This window comes from Bos indicus, chromosome 18 (genome assembly GCF_029378745.1).
Source record: "Bos indicus isolate NIAB-ARS_2022 breed Sahiwal x Tharparkar chromosome 18, NIAB-ARS_B.indTharparkar_mat_pri_1.0, whole genome shotgun sequence".
NCBI lineage: Eukaryota > Metazoa > Chordata > Mammalia > Artiodactyla > Bovidae > Bos > Bos indicus.
The window spans coordinates 15,400,505-15,425,173 of NC_091777.1; the positions used below are offsets into that span (position 1 = coordinate 15,400,505).

Here is a 24,669-nt window from a genome sequence, read left to right on the forward strand (position 1 = left end):
TTCGTGACATTGTACAGGAGACAGGGAGCAAGACCATCCCCAAGAAAAAGAAATGCAAAAAAGCAAAATGGCTGTTTGAGGAGGCCTTACATATAGCTGTGAAAAGAAGAGAAGCGAAAAGCAAAGGAGAAAAGGAAAGATATAAGCATCTGAATGCAGAGTTCCAAAGAATAGCAAGGAGAGATAAGAAAGCCTTCCTTAGTAATCAGTGCAAAGAAATAGAGGAAAATAATAGAATGGGAAAGACGAGAGATCTCTTCAAGAAAATTAGAGATACCAAGGGAACATTTCATGCAAAGATGGGCTCAATAAAGGACAGAAATGGGATGGACTTAACAGAAGCAGAAGATATTAAGAAGAGGTGGCAAGAATACACAGAAGAACTGTACAAAAAAGATCTTCATGACCCAGAAAATCATGATGATGTGCTGACTTACCTAGAGCCAGACATCCTGGAATGTGAAGTCAAGTGGGCCTTAGGAAGCATCATTACAAACAAAGCTAATGGAGGTGATGGAATTCCAGTTGAGCTATTTCAAATCCTAAAAGATGATGCTGTGAAAGTGCTGCACTCAATATGCCAGCAAATTCGGAAAACTCAGCAGTGGCCACGGGACTGGAAAAGGTCAGTTTTCATTCTAATCCCAAAGAAAGGCAATGCCAAAGAATGCTCAAACTACCACACAATTGCACTCATCTCACATGCTAGCAAAGTAATGCTCAAAATTCTCCAAGCCAGACTTCAGAAATATGTGAACTGTGAACTTCCAGATGTTCAAGCTGGATTTAGAAAAGGCAGAGGAACCAGAGAGCAAATTGCCAACGTCTGCTGGATCATCAAAAAAGCAAGACAGTTCCAGAAAAACATCTATGTCAAAGCCCTTGACTGTGTGGATCATAATAAACTGTGGAAAATTCTGAAAGAGATGGGAATACCTGACCACCTGACCTGCCTCTTGAGAAATCTGTTTGCAGACCAGGAAGCAACAGTTAGAACTGGACATGGAACAACAGACTGGTTCCAAATAGGAAAAGGAGTATGTCAAGGCTGTATATTGTCACCCTGCTTATTTAACTTATATGCAGAGTACATCATGAGAAACGCTGGACTGGAAGAAGCACAAGCTGGAATCAAGATTGCTGGGAGAAATATCAATAACCTCTGATATGCAGATGACACCACCCTTATGGCAGAAAGTGAAGAAGAACTAAAGAGCCTCTTGGTGAAAGTGAAAGAGAGTGAAAAAGTTGGCTTAAAGCTCAACATTCAGAAGACTAAGATCATGGCATCCGGTCCCATGACTTCATGCCAAATAGATGGGGAAACAGTGGAAACAGTGTCTGACTTCATTTTTTCTGGGCTCCAAAATCACTGAAGATGGTGACTGCAGCCATGAAATTAAAGATGCTTACTCCTTGGAAGCAAAGTTATGACCAACCTAGACAGCATATTAAAAAGCAGAGACATTACTTTGCCAACAAAGGTCTGTCTAGTCAAGGCTATGGTTTTTCGGTCATGTATGGATGTGAGAGTTGGATTGTAAAGAAAGCTGAACGCTGAAGAATTGGTGCTTTTGAACTGTGGTGTTGGAGAAGATTCTTGAGAGTCCCTTGGACTGCAAGGAGATCCAACCAGTCCATTCTAAAGGAGATCAATCCTGGGTGTTCACTGGAAGGATTGATGTTGAAGCTGAAACTCCAGTACTTTGGCCACCTGATGCGAAGAGCTGACTTATTGGAAAAGACCCTGATGCTGGGAAAGACTGAGGGCAGGAGGAGAAGGAGACAACAGAGGATGAGATGGTTGGATGGCCTCACAGACTCAATGGACATGAGTGTGGGTGAACTCCGGGAGCTGGTGATGGACAGGGAGGCCTGGCTTGCTGCAGTCCATGGGGTCGCAGAGGGTTGGACACGACTGAGCGACTGAACTGAACTGAACTGTTGCCAAGTTGCTGCAGGGTTACCCTGTGGACGTTGGGCTCCAGAGCTGTTTTCTGATATTTGAAGACAAGTGAGAAATCCAGATATTTATAAGAAGTCTAAATATCGAGTGAGGGAACATCCAGCATGAGCCACAGTCTGGTTTAGATGATTCGTTTGAGCGACACGAAGGCAGCAGGCCCGCGGGTCAGGACTTTTCCTGGGGAGCCAAGCCCCACCCCAGCCCTAGTCCTCCCAGTCTCCTGGCTACCCTTCCTTGCTGAGTTGTTGTCTTGGCCCTCTCTTGAAGTAAGACATCTGGTTTCCTTGTGGGGAACATGGTTATCAAAAGAGTGAAACTTTACAGCCTGGGCCTGAGGTTATGGTCAAAAGGTAACTAATTCTTACAAGTGAGAGTCTCAAGAAACTGGAAATCTGTCCTTTTTTCTTTTTCTTTTACCTATTTGCAGATTTGCATTTGGCTCTGGATCAAACCCTCTTGACTGTTTCAGATCTACTGGTTTTGTCTGCTATTTTTTGCTTGATGTGTATCCTTAAAGGTGAAAGGTTTTTACATTTTATATCATTTGTATGAAAATATTTGCATCATTTTCATATCTTTGTATCATAGGTCCATATGACCTTCTGGCTAATATACTCTTGTTTCTCAACCATGCTGTTTAGAAGCAACTTGGATCATGTCCATTTTAGTTGTTTGCTGTTGTACTAACAGTGTTGCTAATATCTTTAAGTGGAACACTCCTGTGTTCTTTTGAGAAATTTCTTTAGTGTAAATTCCCAGGGATGAATAAAAGGATATAATCATATTATGACTCTTGGCCAAATACAAGAGATTTCTGGTGTCTGCTGATGTCTCCTGTCCCTGAGCCTTCCCGGCACTCTGAGTTAGGTTCTCACTTTTCACTCATGGTTTACTTTGAGATGAGAGCAGCGCCCCCCCACCATCTTCCTGCCCTTTCTCTGCCCACCCTCCCTTGGCCGCGGGTAGGCCCTCTGGCTGCCTCACCCCGCTCTGCCCGCCAGGTGGAGGAGCACATCGGCCGCATCCGGGAGGAGCTGGACCGCGAGCGAGAGGAGCGCAACTACTTCCAGCTGGAGCGCGACAAGATCCACACTTTCTGGGAGATCACGCGCAGGCAGCTGGAGGAGAAGAAGGCCGAGCTGCGGAACAAGGACCGGGAGATGGAGGAGGCCGAGGAGAGGCACCAGGTGGAGATTAAGGTGAGGGGGCTGGCCCCATCCCATGGGAGTCGCCGCGCGCAGAGGAGCTGGCCCGAGGTCCGGGGGCACGGTCATGCCTTGCTTTGGGGTCACCGCCCTTTGTGTCCTTTGACATTGGGAGCTTGAAGGTATTTTTTAATAACAAAGCAGGTATGTTCAGATGAGCATGTGAGCCTATGTGTGCAGATGAGAAGTCGTGTAGAGGTGCGCAGGTGGGCATGTGTGTGCAAGTGAGCCTGTGTGTGCAAGCGAGCCTGTGTGCACAGGCGAGCATACGTGTGTGCAGGTGAGTGGACAGAGCAGGTGAGCAGCGGCACTCCCTCACCCCCAGGTCTACAAGCAGAAGGTGAAGCACCTGCTGTACGAGCATCAGAGCAGCCTGACGGAGATGAAAGCGGAGGGCACCGTGGTCATGAAGCTGGCGCAGAAGGAGCACCGTGCACAGGAGGGGACACTGCGCCGGGACATGCGGGCGCTGAAGGTGGAGCTGAAGGAGCAGGAGCTGGCCAACGAGGTGATGGTGAAGAACCTGCGGCTGGTAGGTGCCAGGGCAGCTATGAACATGTCAACTTAGCCACACCTGAGAATTCATGGTTCTGTATAAAAAGCCTGCTGGTGGGCAATTAACTGAAATGTTCAGCAACAACAATTGCATCAGCCAAACAAACCCCTTTGGGGCCAGGTGCAGAGTTCTGTCTCAGACTCGACCGGTTGACTTCCCGACAGGGAGATCCAGCCCGGGCCGCTCTCCACGTGCTGCCGACCCCGGGCCCCTGGAGTGAGCTGCCCACCAGCCCTTCAGCTGCTGCGGCCTTTGTCCTGTGAGCCATGCTGACAAGCACCTCACTGGCCTTGGAGATTCTTTGATCCTTTCAGAGGGAGGCTGAGGGGCTCTGGGTGGAGGTTGGAATTCCTTCTGTAGCACACCAGGCCTGGCTCTGATTGTGGGTGCTCAGAGGGTGGGGCTGACAGAATGCCTGCCCGTGTGTGGCTGATGGTCAGGAGAGGACAGGCCACCCCGAGACAGAAAACAAAGTAAACCGTCAAACACGCATCACAGGTCCGCGGGCATGAGGGGGTGCTCCAGGAGATGCGGGAAGTGAGGTGGTTGCATTTCTCTACGGGTTCTGTGAATTCATTGAGAAGGTGACACCCGAGCAAAGGTGGGGGAAGGCAGGGCTGAGCCAGGCTAGGGGAGACCAGGCCGTGAGAAGGGTTGGGATACAAGGAATGAGGAGGCTGCGGACAGGACTGGGGCTCTGACCACCCTGCCACACCTGAGTTGGGGACCTCTGGAGGGCTTGGGCAAAGGGAGGATGTATCCAACTTTGGCTTTCAAAGGTTCTCCTGGCTGTGGGTTGAAAGACTTGTCAATACATTTGCTATATGTCTGGACGCAGCCTAGCCTCAACTGAATCTGGGAACACTCAGTAAAATTGCAGTTTTCCGTGAAGCTTAAGGGTGCTGAAGATATGGTCCCTTGAGGGGCCTGGCTGTTTTGACAGAAGCACAGCATGGGCTGGCTTCCACCGAGTGCAGTCTCTGCTCACCCAAGGCATGGTGTGGAATAGTTACATGCTCAGAGTGCCTCTCGGCATGAAAATAAAGTATAATTTAAGCCTTTTATTCAAACTTTATAGCTGTCAGAGTAATTTGTCCTGGTGTTCTAAGCCAAAGCAGGTCAGCACCACACGGGGTGCCTGCAGCTCTGGGTGGGTATGGTCCTGCTGCCCAGCCTGTGGGCACAGCCAGGGTGTGAGTGTCATCAGCATCTTCCCCAGTCCATTATGAAACGTGGAATTTCCCAGACCCTCATTCCTCTGGGCTGGTCCTGAGCTCGGGGGTGAGGGTCTAGCCGGAGCAGCAGCCGCACAGGCTGTCGGTGCTAGTGAGGAGGGGACCCTGCTGCGGGGCCGGTGTCTGTCCTGTCCCGTCTGGCCTCCAGTGACAGCCCGCTTCCGCCTCTGCAGAAACACACCGAGGAGATCACCAAGATGCGCAACGACTTTGAGAGGCAGGTGCGAGGTCAGTGCTTCCCGCACTCCGCTGCGTAAGGCGGCCCGAGAGCCCCTCCTGTCAGGAAGGAACTGCCCTCCAGTTAAAACAGCCCAGACATGCGGAGTGAGAGGACATGGTCATTTCTAAGGCTGGTGTCTAGGAGGCTGGGAGGACCCCCCTCGCCCCCCCACCCTGGCACACAGTGACTCCTGGAGCAGGTCACCCAGCTAGGGGGTGGCATGCTGTCCCTCCCGTCCTGCAGAGGCATCGACCTTAGCCACAGTCTGGCTGGATGGCCGTGGCCCGTGCCCCCTGGCACCGGGTGGCGCTTGGCTGTTGGGATCCCTGAGGCAGGGACTGATCAGCGGTGCCTGAGACAGGCAGAGGAGGGCATGTGCTGGTGCCACGCAGCAGGAGAAGCGCCCCGCCCTGTCCCGCTGTCGATGGCCTCCGTCCCCTGGGAGGTCTTCCGCCTTGGGCACAGCCGCCATCTGTTCTCGTCACCACGGCACCAGGGGTTCTGCTCAGCTGCTCCGGGTGCTGCTGCCTTTCAGAAATCGAGGCCAAGTACGACAAGAAGATGAAGATGCTTCGGGACGAGCTCGACCTGCGCAGGAAGACAGAGATCCACGAGGTGGAGGAGAGGAAGAACGGCCAGATCACCACACTGATGCAGCGACACGAGGAAGCCTTCACCGACATCAAGAACTACTACAACGACATCACCCTCAACAACCTGGCTCTCATCAACTCCCTCAAGGTGCCGCCGGGGCTGCCTGCCGCCTCGAGCCCACACCCCTGCTCGTAGACACACCTGGCCTTCAGCGGCCCCTGATTGAAATGCACATATTGTGAGTCCCCTTGCGTGGCGGGGAAGTCATAGGCCCACGTGCATCAGGGGTGTCATCGCACCCAAGTGCTGGCAGTGAGCACAGCGGAAGCTCTGTTTGCATGCAGGCCGCGTTACTAGAGAATTCAGAAACTATTCTCCGTGTCTACACACAGAACACATGCCCAGGACCATCCTCTCTGTGCAGGAGAGCTCGCAGCCCCCGTGCAGGCCACAGCACCCAGTCCTGCCACCGACACCCCTGTCCCGCTCCTCCCCCGGCGCCCACAGGAGCAGATGGAGGACATGCGGAAGAAGGAGGAGCACCTGGAGAAGGAGATGACGGAGGTGGCCATGCAGAACCGGCGCCTGGCAGACCCCCTGCAGAAGGCTCGGGAGGAGATGAGTGACATGCAGAAGAAGCTCGGCAGTTATGAGAGGGACAAGCAGATCCTGGTGGTGGGTTTCCGTTGCATTCCCAGCCCTCCCTGGTGTGAAGGGGCAGGAAGGTCGGGCAGGTGTCTCCCGAGTCCCAGCGCAGAGCCAGCCCTCGGGGCACCAGGGGAGGTGCTGAACCCCTCCGTCCCCTGCCTGGTGACCTGGGGGCACGTGGGGTTGGCACCTGTTCTGGGAGCCCAGTGGCCCCTGGCCGCCATGGTGTGGCTCGGTCCATTGTGACCGGGAGCCATTCGCTCTGACGATCACCTCACCTGGTCATCCCTCCTGAGCTGCATCTTGTGGGTGCCTGAACTGGGGGTGCTTTCTGACCTTTTCTCCAGTGCACAAAAGCCCGTCTGAAAGTCACCGAGAAGGAGCTGAAGAGCCTGAGGTGGGAGCATGAGGTGCTGGAGCAGCGATTCATCAAGGTGGGCTCCAGGGATGTCTGGGGCCTCCTGGGGGGTCTGGGGGGCTCCCGGCACATCTGGGGGGCTGGCAGTTTGTCAAGGTGGGCTCTGGGATTTGTGGGGGCCTCCTGGGGCATCTGGGGGGCTCCAGGGCATCTAGGGGGCTCCCGGCATGTCTGGGGGCTCCTGGGGTATCTGGTGGGCTCCCGGTTCGTCTGGGGGGCTCCTGGTGCATTTGGGGCCTCCCAGAGCATCAGGGGGGCTCCCGATGTGTCTGGGGGCTCCTGGGGTATCTGGGGGGCTCCTAGTGCATCTGGGGGGCTCCTGGTGCATCTGGGGGCTCCCAGGGCATCTGGGGGGCTCCTGGCATGTGTGGGGGCTCCTGGGGTATCTGGGGGGCTCCCGGTATATCTGGGGGGCTGCTGGTGCATCTGGGGGCTCCCAGGGCATCTGGAGGACTCCCGGCATGTCTGGGGGCTCCTGGCACGTCTGGGGGACTAGGTCGCTGGCTCTGGCCCCTCCCCGTTCTGCGGGGCTCTCAGTGGACGAGCTTGATGTCTTAGCAGTTCCCCACTGCTCTCACCTTGGGCTGGCCTCTGAAGCAGCGGTGGTCTGGCCCATCTTTCATCCCTGTGTGTGTCTCTGAGTCCTAACCCTTTACGTGTGTCGTAGGAAGCCTGTGGGTGAAAATGCAAGGCCTTGGGGCTGCATGCTGGTCCTCACACGTGGCGAGAGCACCCTGAGTTCTTCCAAACTCTCGAGTGTGCTGGTGTAGGACCTTGCTTCCCAGAAGTGGGGGCCTGCCTATTCCTCCCAGCCCGAGTTTCTCTCCAGAGCAGCCTGTGTCCCCTGGTGAAAATCCCTTGTCAGTCCTTGCTGCTATAGGCACCCTGTTAGTGTGGTGTGTGACCCTTTTTTGGAATGGTGATTCCTAGCAGGGGAATTGCTGGGTCAGACGGCTGGTGTTGAGAATGTGGACGGTCTGCCTGAGGGCTGTTCAGGGTTGTGGCCTCATCCATGGTTTCCCAGGGGGCCGTCCCCAGCCCCAGGTCCTCACTGATGGGACTGGGTGTGTGTGTCTCACTGAACGTGCTTCTCTGCAGATAGCCCCCCAGCGTGCTTGGTTCCCGGGGCCTGGCCGCGGGCAAGCACCTCGTGTGTCAGCTGTTAGCACCTTTCCCACTGAAACACTCTTGCAGACTGTGACGGTGGAAAGGACCCAGTTCCTCGGGAACATCCCACAAGCAGCTGGATCTGGAGTCACCCCCAAGGGGCCTCCGAGGGTCCTGCAGGCACCAGGGAGATGCTGCTCCCGCTGGTCAAAGTGGGCATGAATCAGGAGGAGGCGGCTCAGGCAGGCTCAGGCCATTGTATGTCTGCATTCTCTGCCCCTTGTCCTCCATTTGCATGTCTACGCAGTATGTGAGAGAGGCAGTGTCCCGGAAAACCAGGGTCATCAGGTTTTAAAGAGCAGAGGGCCAGGGAGTGGACGGAAGCAGATGTGAGGTGTGGCAGTATGGTCAGAAGGACGGGGCCGCAGGTTTGCAGCGCAGTGCTCGTCATGCCTCGCAGTGCTGTGTTTTTTACGGGCGTGGAGAACATTCTGGAAGGAGTCCCAGCCAGTGCTCAGATGGTGGCCTCTGTGAAGTGGGGTTTAGGAGGGTCACTTTTTCCTGTTACACCCCTGCTAAGTCTTGACTTCTAAATGGTGCACAGTTAAAAGAAGACGCGGAAGCACGTTGTCCTTGGTGGGCAGGCACCTGGCTGTAGGATCTGGGCAGATGGAGTGTACCTCCTCAAGGCCCCTCACCCCAGCATTGCTGAGTCTGAGGCCCTGATCTCCTGTGGGGATGATTGGGGGTGGGGTGCAGTCCTGAGCCTGCCATCCAGACGCAGGGCAGGGCTGGCTCTGGCTTCTTGGTGGGAGGGTCGCTCTGCAGCTCATCCTGGGGGTCCCCATGGCTTCCTGCCACACCTCCCAGAGGTGTTTTCTCCTGCCTCCCATGGTGTGGAGACTGCACTCCTTTAATTTGGTTGCAGAGAGTGGGGCTTGGGCACAGACCAGCCTGCCTGTGGCTGGACGCTGGGGAAGGTGGGGGTGTGGCCCTGGGCAGAGTGGGAGGGGCGTCTTGCCAGCGAGGTACCCGTGCCCTGCAGGTGCAGCAGGAGCGGGACGACCTGTACCATAAGTTCACCTCGGCCATCCTGGAGGTGCAGCAGAAGGCGGGTTTCAGGAACCTCGTCCTGGAGCGCAAGGTGCAGGCGCTGGTTGCCGCCGTGGAGAAGAAGGAGGTGCAGTTCAATGAGGTGCTAGCGGCCTCCAACCTGGACCCCGCGGCCCTGACCCTCGTGTCCCGCAAGCTGGAGGTAGGCCTCGAGGGCTGTGCTCAGGGCTTCGTCCCTCCAGGGCAGACCCTCAGTCAGCCTCGGGGAGGGGCGGTCGCAGCTTCCTGGCCAGAGAGCCCAGGTCTGTGTGCGCTGTGGACTCCCAGCTCCAGTGTCTTCAAGGTCTCCCCAGCCCCTCCTTGGCCTTTTAACCCTTCTAGCCCGAGTCCACTGCCCACTCCAGCTTGGTCTCTTAGCCGAGGCCACAGCCTCCATCCGCCTGGACCCTAAGCTGTGCTGGAAGAGACCATGGCCCCTCACCATGGCGGGCGAGAGGCAGGCCTGCGGTGGCCTGTGCGGCGGGTGGTGGGAAGGTTTCCCTGGGACGCACGCCTGAGCACAGGCTGAGCGTCTATTCCCTCGAGTGTCCGCAGTTGTCTGTGGTGCTCCCCTGGGGCGGGCTGTCCTGGGCACTGGGCATTGCTGGGAAAGGACAGACAAGGCCTCGGTGCCCAAGGGCCAGAGGGCCTGACCGCACCTGGCAGGGACCCCGCCCAGAGCTGGGCCTCGACCCTCTGCTCCCTGACCTGGGATGTGTCACAGAAAGAGCAGGTGACGGGGGCGGGGGTCTCTGGTGTTGCCAGGGTGGCATGGCCTGGCTCTGGGGTCCTGGCCAGCTGGGTGACCCGAGGCTGCTAGGCCTGAGGTTAGGTCCCCTCGGGGTCTAGGGGGCGGACACACACTGGGGTCTCACTCTGAGGCCTTCCCATGGCAGTCCTTCCCTGTGTGGATGTCCCTGCGGTGGGGCCAGGCCATGGTTCCCTGATGCCTTCCTCTCCCCAGGACGTTCTGGAATCGAAGAACAGCGCCATCAAGGACCTGCAGTACGAGCTGGCCCGGGTCTGCAAGGTGCGGAGGGCCCCCCACCGCCCCCTCACCCAGGAGCCCCCGATCTTGACGCTGACCCCCGAGATCAGGGTGCTGACCCAGTCTGAGGCCATCTGTGCCCGCCCGGGGTCACTGGGCCTGTATGTGGCCGAGCCTCTGCTGGCGCCTCCCGGTGCACGGCCTGCCTGGTGTCCCGTGCGACCCTCGCTCTGGCACCGTGGTGCTAGCCTGGCCTCTGGGGCGGTTGTCAGGGGGTTCTCTTTGCTCCCCCAGGTTAATGTCCATGTCCTCCAAGCAGGGGCAGTTAGGGCTCTGGCCTTTCTCAACCATTCATGGAGACTTCCTGCACAGTGCTCTGACCCTGGTAACCATCTGTGTCCTGCACCAAGCGTCCCCAGCTCCTGGCTGAGCCCACAGTTCTGTCAGGGTTTGGCCTGTGGGGACACAGATGAAGTGCTGCCTGCAGAGAGCAGACACCCCACAAGTGTGACTCAGACACGAGCCCTGGGTCTTGGAGCCCCGGGTGAAGGCACTGCCATCATGGGCACTGGGCTCCGTGGTGACCAAATCCCCTGGCCTTCCCTGCCCATCGGGCCCTCCCCGGGTGCTCTGGCAACCCTGATGCGTACTCGCAGAAAATTAGGGCCATGCACTGGGTGCGTGAGGCTCTCAGGAGAACTTCCGTAACCCACATCTGATTGTCGGGAGGGCTGAGCCCCAGAGAAGGAGGAGGGCTGGGGCCCATCCCCGAGATCTTCCGGAGCCTGATCCTTGCTCACCCTTCTGTCTCAGCTCCCAGCATCTTGTCGTGACGATGCTGAGGACAAGGTATCCCTTTGAGCTTTTGTCCTGAGTCAGGCTAGGCTCTCAGCATGTAACGTGCTCCGCTCTTCACACCCTTACCACCACCTTGTGAAATGTGCTCTTTGAGAAAAAGTAGAGGGGACAGAGATCCTGCCTGCGTCGGTCCTGCCAGCACCATTGCCCAGACCTTGGCTTTTCTGGGAAGGGGAAAGGGAATAGATGCTGACAGACACGGCGGGGAGTGTGGTTCCCAGGAAGGCAGGGATGGTGAGCCTGAGTGAGAAATGCCTGCGGGAACCAGGAACTCTGAGTGCACCCCCTCTTCAGCCTCCCCAGCCGTGAATCGGACGTTACTGGAGGTCCCGCACATGAAGTGGTTGGGTAGCACCTGATGAAGTTCTTAGACTTGGGCCACACTTGTTCTCTCAGTAGGGAAGCTCCTGGTTATCTTCCAGCTGAGCTGGGAGGTGTCTGTGCATGGCCATCACCACCCACTTACCTGGAACCGCACTTCCGGGGGTGGAGACTCAGTGACTTCAATCCTCTTGGCTTAAAAGAGTGGCTCCTTCCATGGGGCCTTTCTTGGGTGAGTTTGGTCTTATGGAGGCCAATCACTGGGGTTTGTTCTGCTTAATCATCTCCTGGAGAGTCAGGTGCTCTGAAAAGCTTTACATGCCTGTTTGCACTGCTAACTGTCGAGCAAATGCTCTCCTTAAGACTGGGACATTAAGAAGAAGAGGGGGGAATGACAGAAGAGGGTCAGCACAGGCTGAGAGGCCACAGGTGGTGGCAGCTGAGACCACATCTCTCAGGCTGACAGCCTGATCAAAGCGGGGCTGTTAGAAAGCACCGGGACGCCCCAGTGGTCACTTGTTTGAGCCCGACCAGGGCTTCTGCCTGAACTGACCGCCACCTCAGCCTCTCCAGGAGTGGAGATTCCGACCCATCAGCCTGGGGCTTTCTGGTCAGCACTAGGGAGGTGACCTGCTAAAGACCCCCGCCTCCCTCAGGGAGGCACCGATGCTGGAGGGTGGCCGCACCCCGCCCCTCCACGCCCGTTGAGCCTCCATCTCGTGCAGCTCCTTGGAGCGCCCTTCTGTTTAACAAGTGGCTGTTGCCGACTCAGGAAGCCCCGAGTAGAGCTAGTTAAATCTAAATCTTTAAACTTACATAAATGCGTGTGGGTGTGGGGCTGGGCCTGGGCCTGGCACAGTCAGCACCTGGAAAAGGCGTGTCCTCCACGGGGCTGGGTGGCCTGAGCAAGGGTCACCCCGGCTACCCCCCTACAACACCGCTGTGTCCCTGCAGGCCCACAATGACTTGCTGCGCACCTATGAGGCGAAGCTGCTGGCCTTCGGAGTCCCCCTGGACAACGTGGGTTTCAAGCCCCTGGAGACCGCTGTGATCGGGCAGACGCTGGGACAGGGCCCCGCAGGACTTGTGGGCACTCCAACGTAGCCCCAGCCCGGGTGAGGTCCCCCCACAGCAGGACAGCAGGTATTTGTCCTGTAGGCGTGCGTCAGAGAATGAAGGTTCCCACGAGCGCTGCGTGTCCTCTTGTGTGGCTGTGTGGGGAGGTGCCCCCAGGGCCTAGTGCTCCCCCTGTGCACACACCCGCCCCTCATCCCCCCAGGGCCTAGTGCTCCCCCTGTGCACACGCCCACCCTCATCCCCCCGGGGAAGCTCCCTTGTGCACACGCCCGCCCCTCATCCCCCCGGGGCCTAGTGCTCCCCCTGTGCACACACCCGCCCCTCATCCCCCCAGGGCCTAGTGCTCCCCCTGTGCACACGCCCACCCTCATCCCCCCGGGGAAGCTCCCTTGTGCACACGCCCGCCCCTCATCCCCCCGGGGCCTAGTGCTCCCCCTGTGCACACGCCCGCCCCTCATCCCCCCGGGGCCTAGTGCTCCCCCTGTGCACACGCCCGCCCCTCATCCCCCTGGGGCCTAGTGCTCCCCCTGTGCACACGCCCGCCCCTCATCCCCCCAGGGAAGCTCCCACCAAGCTTGCCTCGTGACTGAAGCCACCTCGCAGATGTCAGCAGCAACTTTATTGAAGCCTGAGTGACACCTGCCCCTGCGACATGGGGCCAGAACATCCCAGGGAAAGTGTGACCCTGGTGCCCATCAGGAACTTGCCCACCCCCCTGCTCCGGGGTGGCCCGGTCTGCCATGGTGCCGTGTCCACGCCCACAGGCTGGCTGCTGGTCAGCCGCTAGCTCCCTCTGTATGTGGTGTAAGACCACGGGCTCAGCAGCAGTGGCACGTGGAACTTGTGGGTCTCGTTTGTGATGGTGAAAACGACCTGCGGGCAGAGGGGATACTGGGAGTACACACAGCCTGGCCAAGCGGAGACAGCACTGTGGGTGGGGCTGGGGTCTGCCCAGGGGAAGCACTCGGTCTAAGGGGGCCCTGGGCCTGAAGGTTCCCAAGGGTTAGGACCACCCTGAACAGGTCAGGCGAAGGGGACAGAGAGCTGGAAGGGCTCGGGTGAACCTCTGTCTGCCAGGGCTGAGTCAGCCTGACTGGAGTGGCGCGGTGCAGGCGTGGGGTGGTCAAGGCCAGGAGCTCAGAGCGGGTGCTTGTTGAGATGGGGCGGGGGAGGACCAGCCTGCAGGTCACAGTGCATCTCGGGCCTCCACCCGTCTGGCCCTCACCTCCACGTATGGGTAGAAGCTTTCCTGGCCCCTCTTCTGCCAGTAGCCCTTGGTGTCAAAGGACAGCTTGTAGGTGCCCGCCTTCATCTGGCCTGGAGGTAGGAGCCCAGGGCAGCGGCCGTCACGATCTGTGCAACTGGGGAGAGGAGCGTTGCTGCAGAGGGGTACACGCCTAGGTCTCCTGGGTCCGTGTGCCGGGTGGCCTGACTCGGACCTAGGTGAGCAGGGCCTGGGTGGCTCTGCAGCAGGGCAGCGTCCAGGACCAGGGCTATGTCCCCTCACTGTCCTTAGGGAACCCCAGAGAAGAGAAGGGAAAGAACCTTCCCTTCCCCCGCACTTCATATCTGGCACAAAGACTTCACATTTTCTCTATGCATAAGTGTGCTTATTTACAAATTAAAAAAAATTGTACTAGCCATACTGTTTCATGACGTGTGCACGTGTGCTAAGTCACTTCAGTTGTAACCAACTCTCTGGGACCCCTGGACTGTAGCCCATCGGGCTCCTCTGTCCACGGGATCTCACAGGCAAGAATACTGGAGTGGGTAGCCATATCCTCCTCCAGGGGATCTTCCCAACCCAGGGATTGAACCCATGCCTCTTAAGTCTCTTGCGTTGGCAGGCGGGTTCTTTACGCTGTCACCACCTGGGAAGTGTAAAACCAAGCACCTGCTGTTCACTACACTGTGCTTTCTGGGTGAGTAACTGTGTCCAGGCTGCCAGCCACGTTTCTAGCTGCAGTGCCGGCGGCTCTGAGGGCCTCTGCTCACCGAGAGGCCATGCTCTCAAGTGTCCGTGCTGTGATCAGCATCAGCAGCATTTACCAGCGCAGTTTAGGGGGGTTGGGAGTGGCTCTGTGTGGCTCCATGTGTTCCTCCAAGCTCAGATGTGACCTGGACCCCCTTTCATGAAGGGCTCCGTAGTCTCAGGCCCCAGGCCTTTGAGGTCCACCGGGGGCAGGGGCCTCCTGCCTCACCTTCCATCTCCTCACGTGTGGAAGGGGTTCCTGCGGGGTCTGTACACAGGGTGCAGTGAGAACCTAACAAATGTCCAGCGCTCAAGAGCTGCCCAGCACAGGTCACCCGCCAGTCACGGTGACGACCAGGCCTTTCCGATTCCTCCTCAGGCCTCAACTGGCCAATGGGCAAGGAGAGACAGAGCCCTGTACCAGCGCAGTGGGCACTTGGGGTGTGAGCTCTGCCAGCAAGGCTGTAGCATGACCAGGACTACTCAGCCTGTTGAAACAGAGGCTCTGAGAGTCTGCAGGGAGACCGTCCGGCCCGGTCAGCCCTGCCACTTGCCAGCGGTGCCCACACCCTTTGCCCCAGTGCAGGGCCCCTTGCGGGGGGGTGGGGTGGGGTGGGTGGGGTGGGTGGGGTGGGGAGTGTTCTGGATTGAGCCCTGCCCCAGACCACCCTCCTACCTTTTCTTCAGCTCGGTCCACTGCTGGCCACAGTCCTCGAGCCTGGACAGACGGAGGTAGAGGCCTTGGGCCGGGAGCCCTGAGGCAGTGTCCAGCACGTGTGTGGTCAGCGGGCTGCTGCCCGGCTCCATGCCTCTGCCCTGGGCCACGAGAGGGGCAGGGATGCGCTTGTGGGGCAGACCTTGTGTCCACACCCCTTGGTAGGAGGCAGTGCCTTGGAGTGAACAGCCCCAGGATCAAAGTCCCAAACTGCCCTGAGCAGGGTTGGGGGGGGCGGGGCGCTGGGGGTGGGAGTGGAATTGGGTAACACATTGCCATATACAATGCTGACCCTTCCCCCTCCTCCCAGCACCGAAGGGGTCTCTACACCGAGCACCCTGGCCACCTTCAACCTCTTCAGGGCCTGGGTGACCTCAGGGGCTTCTCTCTGAATCCAGCTCAGTCCCCTGATCTGCGGGCCACCTCAGAACTTAGCCCCAGGTGGAGGAGAGGTCAGGGGCTCCGGACCCAGGTCTGTCCCCCTACCTCCCGGAAGCCCACGTGTCGCTGGAGTGTCTGCAGCCGCTGGGCGGCCCCAGAGCTCATGCCGGCCGACCTGGGGACTGGCGAGGAGGCCAGAGGTCACCACACCGCCAGCCCCAGAACCTCCCCGGGAAGCCCTGCCCTGGCACCTCCCACGTGTCCGGCCAATCCGGGGAGGAGTGGAAGGTGCCCACCCAGGGGGTCCTAGGGGTCTTCTTGGTGGTGGTTGCGGGGGCCAACAGAGCGAACGCAACGCGCAGACCTGCGGAGGATACGGAGGCTCCTCCCGGCGGAAGTGGAGTGGACCTGCCTCGTAGGGTTGGGAGTAGGGGTGGGGTATGAGGGGCGGGGTACGAGGGGCAGGGCTCAGACGTGGGGGTGGAGTGCTGGGCGGGACCGGACGGGGAGGGGCGCAGCACGGGCAGGGGGCGGTGGGGGGAAGGCCGGGCGGCGCTCCAGCTGGCGCCCACGCCTGCCACTGGAAGCGGCGCAGTGAGCCCAATCAGCCCCAGGGCCCTACACCGGTGCAGTTTCTTTTCCTTCCTTGGATGGTCAGGATCTGCTGGAAGCCCCGACAGGCCGCGTGGAGGTGCCTCAGGCAGGACCGACCCCTGGTTGAGAGTGATGGTACGGGGTGACACCCTTGTGGTTGCGTTTTACCCCCTCCTACCTGCTCTGACCCTCGACCCCCAAGGTGCAGGGACCCGGCACACTGACAGCGTAGGGTGAAGACTGTGCAGAAATGAAGGAAGAGACAAGTCTGAGCACACAGGCATGAATCTCCTCGTACTGCAATATCACGTGATGTGCGCACGAACAGATTTTATGTAACATAAAAATAAGGGCATTCTGTATTTACAGTCTGCGTGACATTGCCTGACGGGTTGTGTTGCTCTGGGTGTGGGGTGGTTTTTCTTCTCGCTAAACTGCATGGTCTAATGATCGGATAGTGAGCGTTCTCAGTTTGAACTTTTAAGTATCAAGCCCCTCTGAGGTGGGGAAAGAGACCTCTGGCAAAGTTTGTGCATTGGTTACAACTGCTTTGGAGATAACCAGGAAATGTGTGTTTGAGGTAAATATGATGAGGTTTGGCAGGGCTTATGTTTTTAGGAGGTGACCCCACAGAGATACACACACCTGTTTAGGCAAACTGCTATGGGGATGGGACCAGAAACAAGTTTACTTCCCCAACGAGGAATAATTAAATCAATGAACTCCTCCACACACTGGCAGCTGTGCAGCCCAGTACAGAGAGTGAGTCCAGTCCAGCCCGGTACAGAGAGTGAGCCCAGTCCAGAGAGTGAGCCCAGGACAGAATGAATCCAGTCCAGAGAGTGAGCCCAGTCCAGAGAATGAACCCAGTACAGAGAGTGAGCCCAGTACAGCCCAGGACAGAGAATGAATCCAGTCCAGAGAATGAGCCCAGTCCAGAGAGTGAGCCCAGTCCACAGAGTGAGACCAGTACAACCCAGTACAGAGAGTAAGCCCAGTGCAGAGTGTTGGTGTGTGAGTGAGCGGTGAGTAGTGGCTGGTGACTGGGGGGAGAGGCAGCTTTAGCCTCATGTTTGAATCTGCAGCAGCTTTCACTCCATTACAAGGGTTCGTTCACCTCTTCACCATCACAGGCTCAGGGTGCGGCTGTCAGAGTCTCCGTGTCGCAGAGGACAAAGCTGACGTGCAAAGGGGCTGTGTGCTGGAAAACTTCCTGGTGTGGGACACAGGCGAGTGATGCCAGGACCACGTCAGGGATGAGCAGTGTCAACGGGCTGATCATTTTCACTTTGTAACCTTTCCTTGTACACTTACAGTCTCAAATGTCAGAAGCAAGCTAACAAAAACAACAATCAAACTTTTTTGGCTGCCCTGTCACCCCCTCTGTCTAGAGCCCTGATGCCTTCTCTGCCCAAGAGAGAACCTAGTCCTGGGAGAGCACCAGGCAGGGCAGGGCATTGCCACAGCTGCTTCTGTGGCCCCACCAGGGCCCCTGCCCAGCCTGCAGGCTTCACCTGGAACCTGAGAGGGCAGGAGGCTGACTAAGAGCAGGCAAGGGGTCCAGCCTAATAGTGCCAGGGCCAGCCATGCCAAGTTCACCATGTGACCCCTAAGCGGTAGCTGCCACACAGCACCTTCATGCTCCTGGGAGCAAAGTGCAGCTCTGCTGGTGGGCCAGCCCTCCTCCTCCCACTCCCTTCTGACTGTGTGATGTGATGCTGGAGGTGCAGCAGCTCCCCAGCACAAGGAGGCACAACTTGTGCTAAGGAAGACTTGAGACCACGAGGAGGAGACGAGCAACTCCCTTTCTGGTGTTGCCTCTGGGCCTCCTGGCAGGTGTGTGGGGCCTTTTGTGTCTGGATTGTGTTTTCTTGAGTGACCTTAAACCACTCCTTTTGATTGTTTCAAGCATGTAGCCCGAAGCATTCTGCCTGAGGAAGTTGAGATCATGCAGGTAAAACGTGCAACAGCACACAGGGTGCTCAGTGCTGTGGAACTGACAGTCCTTCCCGGGCAGCCACGACCCTGAGCAGTGACAAGAGACTCTCCCCATTGTGGTCCCAGGAAGAAGGAAGCTGGTCTGCCTGCTGTCCAGGTCCGAGCCGGTGCTGGGAGGTCCCTGGAGTGGCCCAGGTGGGTGCAGCCTCTCAGGCTCCTCTGAGCCCCTGCTTCACACCTGCCTAGAGAGTCCTTCCAGGCTGCCGTGACAGGAATTTGTGGTGGGAACTCAACAGAAAGGGTGTGAAGGCAGCTGGGACCTTCCTTCACCAAGGACATAACATTGCCAGGTACACTGAGGTGATGCAGGTGTCAGGGAGGCCACTTCAGATGGCGGTACGTGCTGAGAAGGATACAGGGCACGGGGTACCAGAGGCTGATGGGCGGTGAGTTCAGAGAGTCGCCTTCTTGGAGGATGGGAGATGCTCAGATAGAACCACAGCTGTGGGCTGGAGTTTCAGGAGGGCCGGCCGATGGGCTGAGGAGGGTGAGGCTGGGGCCAGTGGCCGCAGGAAGGGTGCGTTTGGCCCCTGGTAGAATTTCTGCTCCCCAAGGACTGGGGTTATTGTCTGTCTCCTGACAGCTGTTCCTGTGCCTGGAACGTGACCTGGTGAGAGGCAGGTGCTAAACAAATATTCTTTGAATGAATGGACAGTCTGAGCATGCAGATGCACAGGACAGACAGTGTCAGGCTGCAGAGTGGGGGTTAAGTAGATTAGGAGGCAGAGAAAGGCATACAGGGTTTCTAAGCCCAACCTCCCAGCCCCCATTGGGCTCAGCTCCACCCAAGCCTGTCTGTTCTCCCAGATACTGTTTTTTACGGTAAACTCCCTCTGACCTTTGCTCACCTGGGTGTCCTGCTCTGCATGTCTTAAAAAGTGGCTCTGAGTCTGTTCCCACCACCTGCGCCTGGAGCTTCTTTATTCTTAAGCCAGGGAAGCCCCTTCCCTGCCTGGGGACGGCTGGACCTTGTCCGTGCCATGGACTCTGCTCTCTGCACTCGTCTGCCCGTTCAGGTCACTGCCTCGTCCAGGACTGGGAGCATTGATGGGTCAGGGTGTCCCCGCTGTTTCTAGCAGTCTGCCAGGCTGAGTCCCGCTGGGCTGCATCGTGACACCGCTGCTTACCAGTGACACAAGGGCCACCCTAGAGCACAGGTCATGGAATGTGCACTGGCCTCAGCTGGACTTTGCAGTCGGGCCAAAAGCCAGAGGGTCGATGCTGTTGGTGCCTGTGTATTTCTTGTTTGGAGATACGTCTGTTTAGTTCTTCTGCCCTTTTTTCAATTGGGTTGTTTGTTTGTTTTTTTTGTTGAGTTGTATGAGCTGTTTGTATGTTTTGGAAATTAAGTCCTTATTGGTCACATTATTTGGAAATATTTTGTCCCATTCTGTAGGTTGCCTTTTTCATCTTATTTATGGTTTCCTCTGCTGTGCCAAAGCTTGTAAGTTTGATTAGGCCCCCTTTGTTTATTTTTGTTTTTATTTCTGTTGCCTTGGGAGACTGACCAAAGAAACCATTGGTATGATTTCTGTCAGAGAATGTTTTGCCTGTGTTGTCTTCTAGGGGTTTTTACAGTGTCATGTCTTTCGTTTATGTCTTCATTGCTGTTGCTTATTCTCATTGGCTGCAGTGTCTGTCCCTCACCAGTTGGGACAAGTGTCGATTCGGTGGCTTCACTGGGTGGCCCCCTGCTGACCCTTGACTTGTGGGTGCATCTGGCAGTGGGCATGCTGGTGGTCTCCACGTGCTAGCTGATGTGACATGGCACCGAGGGGTCTTGGCTGAAGGTGTTGGCGACGGCCGAGTTGTCTGTGCTGTCGGCTTCATTATCGCCACCCATGTCCAACGCTGAGACTCACATCACAGAGGTTCCTGCGGGGACAAAGGGGAGGGGAGTTGGTAGTCTCAGCCAGTGTGACAAGGCAAACTAGCATAAAATCTACAATCAAATGTATCCCTATTTAGTCTACTCATGATGGAGATGATAAATTGATATCAACTGATACAAGTTCCAGTTCAAATACTTCATCACAGTATTTTAATAGTTTCCACATGGTTTGCTTACTCTTCCAAAAATCTTTAGGGCATCCTTTCAATGTGACTGTCACTATCGGGGAATAGGTTCCCCTTGATGTGATTAACTTCAGGGACTGGGAAACTGTTAAGTGCTGAAGGGGAGGGTGATGCTTCACACTCCCACCGTTCCATCATGCACTGATCCCTTCTCCCCGCCCTTGTTAGGGGCGTCTTATCTGGCCACTGGCCACGGGGCTGGAGCTGGGCTGAGCACACGAACCAGAGGGGGAGAAGTGGTTGGTTGGGGGCTGGCCCAACGGGTTAGGGGCATGTGTCCTGGTTGTTAGAACTGAGCCTCTTCTGTTTGGTCCACTGATGGCCTGAGACGGCCTTGGCCTCACATGGGTGATCAGAACACAGCTCGTCTTGCCCGCTGAGCAGCACAAGGTCTCATGTGAGTGATCAGAACACAGCTTGTCTGCCCGCAGAGCAGCGTGGGGTCAGAGGAGGCAGCTGGTCCACTGATGGGGCCTGAGATGGCCTTGGCCTCGTGTGTGATCAGGACACAGCTCGTCTGCCTACTGAGCAGCACAAGGCCTCACGTGCGTGATCAGAACACAGCTTGTCTGCCCGCAGAGCAGCGTGGGGGCAGAGGAGGCAGCTGGTCCACTGATGGGGCCTGAGATGGCCTTGGCCTCGTGTGTGATCAGAACACAGCTTGTCTGCCCGCTGAGCAGCATGGGGGCAGAAGAGGCAGCATTGGTGGCTGCTGGTTGCAGGTTGGAGGGGAAGGAGAACACCCTCTCCCAGCTTCCTTTCCTGGGAAACGCCTGGTACTTTTCAGTCCTAGGTGTCGGTCAGAGACTCTGGGTTTGTGGACATGGCATCAACAGAAGCTTCCTAAGACACCGCGGCTGGAGGTGGGGCATGAGTTTGAGAGCGGGACGGCACCCCCTGAGGGAGAGGTTGGCCCTGGAATGGCCAGTCAGATTCCTGTTTTCAGGGGCAGGGTTGGGAGCATGAAAGGACAACCAGCAGCTGAGCAGGGATGGGGGCAGCTGCGGGGAGGAGGGCCTGTGAGCAGGAGGGACACAGCAGGGGCGGGGCTGCCAGTGGATGACCCTGGGCTGTGGGTGACCCCAGATAGTGGACAGTGGCAGCCCCACAATCCCAGAAGGGCCCCCTTGCTGTGAAATGCTGCCTCCCCACCTCCGCCCCAGTCCCAGCACTCTGGACCAGGGTCTCTACTGCTTGAAGCCACAAAAGCCTTTGCAGTCCTGGAGCTGCCCTTGCTCGTCCCAAGAGGAACCTTCAGTGCAGTAAGATTTTCTTTGATCTTCATACTTTAGTTTCCCAGAGTCTTCATATTTTCCCTGGTGGTGTTTCCATGTGTCACTAAGACCCTCCATTGTCTAATGGTGGGCTTCCTGTCACAGATCTCTCAGAGGCCATCTGCTGGGTAAATGCAGGTTCGCCAGACCTCTCAGAGGCCGTCCACTGGACGAATGCAGGCTCTTGGTCATTCTGGTCTGTCACAGACCTCTCAGAGGTAGTCAAATGAATGTTCATCGCTCTGGCCTGTCCAAGACCTCTCAGAAGTCATCTGCTGGGTGCATGTGGGCTTGTGGTCACTCTGGCCTGTCATAGATGTCTCAACTTCTCAGAGGCCACCTGTTGGGTGCATGTGGGCTTGCCAGACCTCTCAGAGGCCGTTTGCTGGGTGAATGCACATTCATGGTCACTCTCATCTGTCACAGACCTCTCAGAGGCCGTTCGCTGGGTGAATGCATACTCATGGTCACTGTGGTCTGTCACAGATCTCTCAGAGGGTGTCTGATAGGTGAATGTGGGCTTGTGGTCACTCTGGTCTGTCATGGACCTCTCAGAGGCCATCTGTTGTGTGAATGCAGGCTCGTGGTTGCTCTGGCCACACAGTCTCCATGGGGCTGTCAAGAGGCACTGTGTGGCTGCCCCAACTGGGAGCCCCTTATCCCACTCTTGCTGCCCACAAGCTAGGTCTGGAGAAGGCCAGTCCCAGTGAGAAGCCGCTTTCTGACTTCATCTCACATCCCAGGAACTAGTCTTCCAGCCTAAGCAGGTCACTCAGGATTTCCTGTGTTAGTGCTCATGGCTCACATCCCCTAGAGAGAGTGTTTGAGCTGGGGACACATGTCCCCTGCCACTGGACATGACACAAGACCGTGTTCCCAGGGATGGACCAGAAAGGGCGATGGGAGACCCTCTGCCCTACTTGCACTGTGCCCCCAGCCCCTGCCTTATCCCCACTCAGATATGGAATGTGGAAGAGGAGGGGAACCTGGGTCCCCAGTGAGGCCCGCTCAGCAAAGCTGGGCCTTGGTCGGGCTTGGAGTGTGTGACCAAGAGTTTGCTCGACAGGGCGCCTCGTTTAGAAGGCCTCCTGCAGTGTAGGTTTTAGGGCTACATAGCAACTAAGCACAGAGCATGGTGGCTGAGCTGGTGGCTGAGCTGGTAGCTCTGGATCCTGCAGGCTGAATGCTGAACCCTGAATGTTGGAAGATTGTCTGGAGTCACAGGACATGCTTGCTCTCTCTGCTGAGGTGATCACAATGGGGACCCAGGTTCCCCCTCCTACCTGCTAGCAGCCATCAGGCTGCAGCCACTCCTCACTGTGAACCCTGAGGAATCTCGGGAAGGAGAAGAATACCTGCCCTCTAGCAGCCATCAGACTGCAGCCACTCCCCACCGTGAGCAGTGAGGAAACTCGGGAAGGAGAAGAATACCTGCTCTCTAGCAGCTATCAGACTACAGCCAGTCTCCACTGCGAGCCCTGAAGAAACTCAGGAAGGAGAAGACAAGATATTGGCCCCAGATGGTGAAGTGTGTATCAAAAGGAATAATTTCAATGAGATGACTCTTGCATCTTCCCATACATAGAAAAGTGCTAAATTCCTTACCTTTAGATGCTGCCTCCAGTTTTGAAGTCCTAAAAGATTCTCACTGAATAAAACTTAACTCTCACACCTATGTTATAAATATTTTTATGTCTACACATGTGAAGTAGACACTTTCCAAAGAACAACAGAAGACAAATCTCGACATTCAGAACACTGGCACCAATGGTGGACACGCCCCCAAAGATGTAACTGATGGAGTAATTAGAACAGTCATCACCCCTTTTTCCATAAGATTGTGGAATGGACACTGACAGTGGGGAATTGTTACAGGGAAGAACAAAATCTGACTCCATGTTTTAAAATTAAAAAAAAAATTAAATCCTTTACTTTAAGCTTTGCTTCCTGTTGGCTTGTTTACTGTAAGGATACTGTCCATACGTAATGGCCCACCTCAGGAAACCCTGCCCTCTGCTTTTGTTCAGGACCTGTCCACCTGTGGATGGGTACGGGAAGGAAGAAAGTAACACATCTCCTCCCGAGCCTGGCCATTCCAGGAGATATTTGCCAGATTAATGGCCTTTTTACTTTATTTCCTTACCTCCCCAGCTCTGTGTCCTATAAAACACACTGGCATCCAGACCCCAACAAGGTGGCTTCTTTAAGACATTAGTCCGCTATCTTCTTGGTCTCCTGGCTTTCTAAGTAAAGTCATATTCCATGCCTCAGCACCTCACCTCTGATTTATTGACCTGTTGTGCGGCAAGCAAAGCGAGCTTGGACTTGGTAATAATCCCACATGCCTTGCAGTCAAAAAATCAAAACATAAAGTGGAAGCAATATGTAACAAATTCAACAAGGACTTCAAAAATGGACCATATCAAAAAATACCTGAAGCCAAACCCCAAAAAGAACTCAGTGGTTGTCTGATATTTTTAGAAAAGGGGTTAGTACTCTCATGCCAGTACCCCCTGAAGCCACACTGGACAGTTAGGCCCTGTCCGACATTCAGGACACCTTCTCCAGACCCCAGGTAGTGCTGCCCCCAGTGCTCACCTGGATCTCAGGAGGTAGAAGAGACACAACCTAGGGGGTCTCTTCCCTTGTCCAGGGGAGCATCACACCAGCCACCCTATCTCCCTGCCTATAATAAACACACCATAAGGAGCGTCTTGTCGGCACCTGGGCCAGTGATGCTGTGAACACCTGGACTGCCTTGTCCTTGTGAGATTTGATATGAAGACAACACAGAAAGAGAATTAGCCAAGAAGGATCTGATCACGAGTAAACCCCTCTTCACAGGGACCCTGTGAGACCCAAGCACTTGCTCTGCTCACCCTGCACTGACTTTTGGGAACTGGCCTTTGTCATTCTCTGGGCAGGAGGTGGGAGAGACAACCTAGTCTTTCTTCTACCTCCTGAGACTCAGGTGGGCACTGAGGGCAGCAGAACCTTCATCTGGAGTCCAGAGAGGGTGTCTTTTTTTTTTTTTTCAGAGAGGGTGTCTTGAATGGACAGGGCCTAACCATTCAGTGAGGCCAGCCCTTGTCCATACTGCACTGACCTGCTGCAGGGTCTTGGGTTCCCTGGCATCCAGCTCACCCATCGCTAACCCCAGCTTGAGGTGTCTTGGGAGCCCCTCGCTGGCAGGCACCCAGGAGTAGAAAGCTGCATATCCAGCGAGAAATAAAAATTTCCTCCTTAGTCTCCACACGAAAGGGAACTGTGAGCAGATGAAGCCACCAAAGAGAGGGCCAAGTTAACACTGAGGCCGAAGACCTGTTTCATGTTTCCTAAGCTCACAGGCACCCAGCACTTCCTGTTACCTAAAG

General features: G+C 56.3%; 2 protein-coding genes across 15 annotated transcripts in view; one reads left to right on the top strand and one right to left on the bottom strand.

The window, feature by feature from the left end:
- GAS8 (growth arrest specific 8) overlaps nucleotides 1-24,669 on the top strand; it is a 37,268-nt gene that overhangs the window by 6,879 nt on the left and 5,720 nt on the right. For 5 of the 12 annotated variants that reach the window (XM_070770492.1, XM_070770495.1, XM_070770494.1 and 2 more), the window contains 9 exons: nucleotides 2,968-3,165; nucleotides 3,497-3,703; nucleotides 5,136-5,190; nucleotides 5,718-5,923; nucleotides 6,284-6,451; nucleotides 6,772-6,858; nucleotides 8,995-9,204; nucleotides 10,006-10,071; nucleotides 12,163-13,926. In XM_070770492.1, coding sequence (XP_070626593.1) covers nucleotides 2,968-3,165; nucleotides 3,497-3,703; nucleotides 5,136-5,190; nucleotides 5,718-5,923; nucleotides 6,284-6,451; nucleotides 6,772-6,858; nucleotides 8,995-9,204; nucleotides 10,006-10,071; nucleotides 12,163-12,312 — 1,347 coding nt within the window. In that variant the 3' untranslated portion in view covers nucleotides 12,313-13,926. Of the gene's footprint in view, nucleotides 1-2,967; nucleotides 3,166-3,496; nucleotides 3,704-5,135; nucleotides 5,191-5,717; nucleotides 5,924-6,168; nucleotides 6,452-6,771; nucleotides 6,859-8,994; nucleotides 9,205-10,005; nucleotides 10,072-12,162; nucleotides 13,927-17,080; nucleotides 23,238-24,669 lie in introns of those variants that run through there. The other 7 variants (XR_011561465.1, XR_011561464.1, XM_070770490.1 and 4 more) reach the window with 7 other exon arrangements.
- On the bottom strand, nucleotides 12,886-15,772 carry LOC109572890 (5-hydroxyisourate hydrolase-like). Of its 3 annotated transcripts, none has more exons than XM_070770502.1 (5): nucleotides 15,650-15,772; nucleotides 15,459-15,535; nucleotides 14,934-15,073; nucleotides 13,511-13,646; nucleotides 12,886-13,158 (listed from the first exon to the last, which is right to left on the bottom strand). In XM_070770502.1, exons 2-5 carry the CDS (start codon nucleotides 15,516-15,518, stop codon nucleotides 13,069-13,071), a joined length of 426 nt encoding a protein of 141 aa, XP_070626603.1. In that variant the 5' UTR covers nucleotides 15,519-15,535; nucleotides 15,650-15,772; the 3' UTR covers nucleotides 12,886-13,068. The 3 variants fall into 3 exon arrangements, with proteins under 3 accessions (XP_070626603.1, XP_070626604.1, XP_070626605.1); XM_070770503.1 differs by having other exon boundaries at nucleotides 15,718-15,757; XM_070770504.1 differs by lacking the exon at nucleotides 15,459-15,535 and having other exon boundaries at nucleotides 14,934-15,147; nucleotides 15,650-15,666.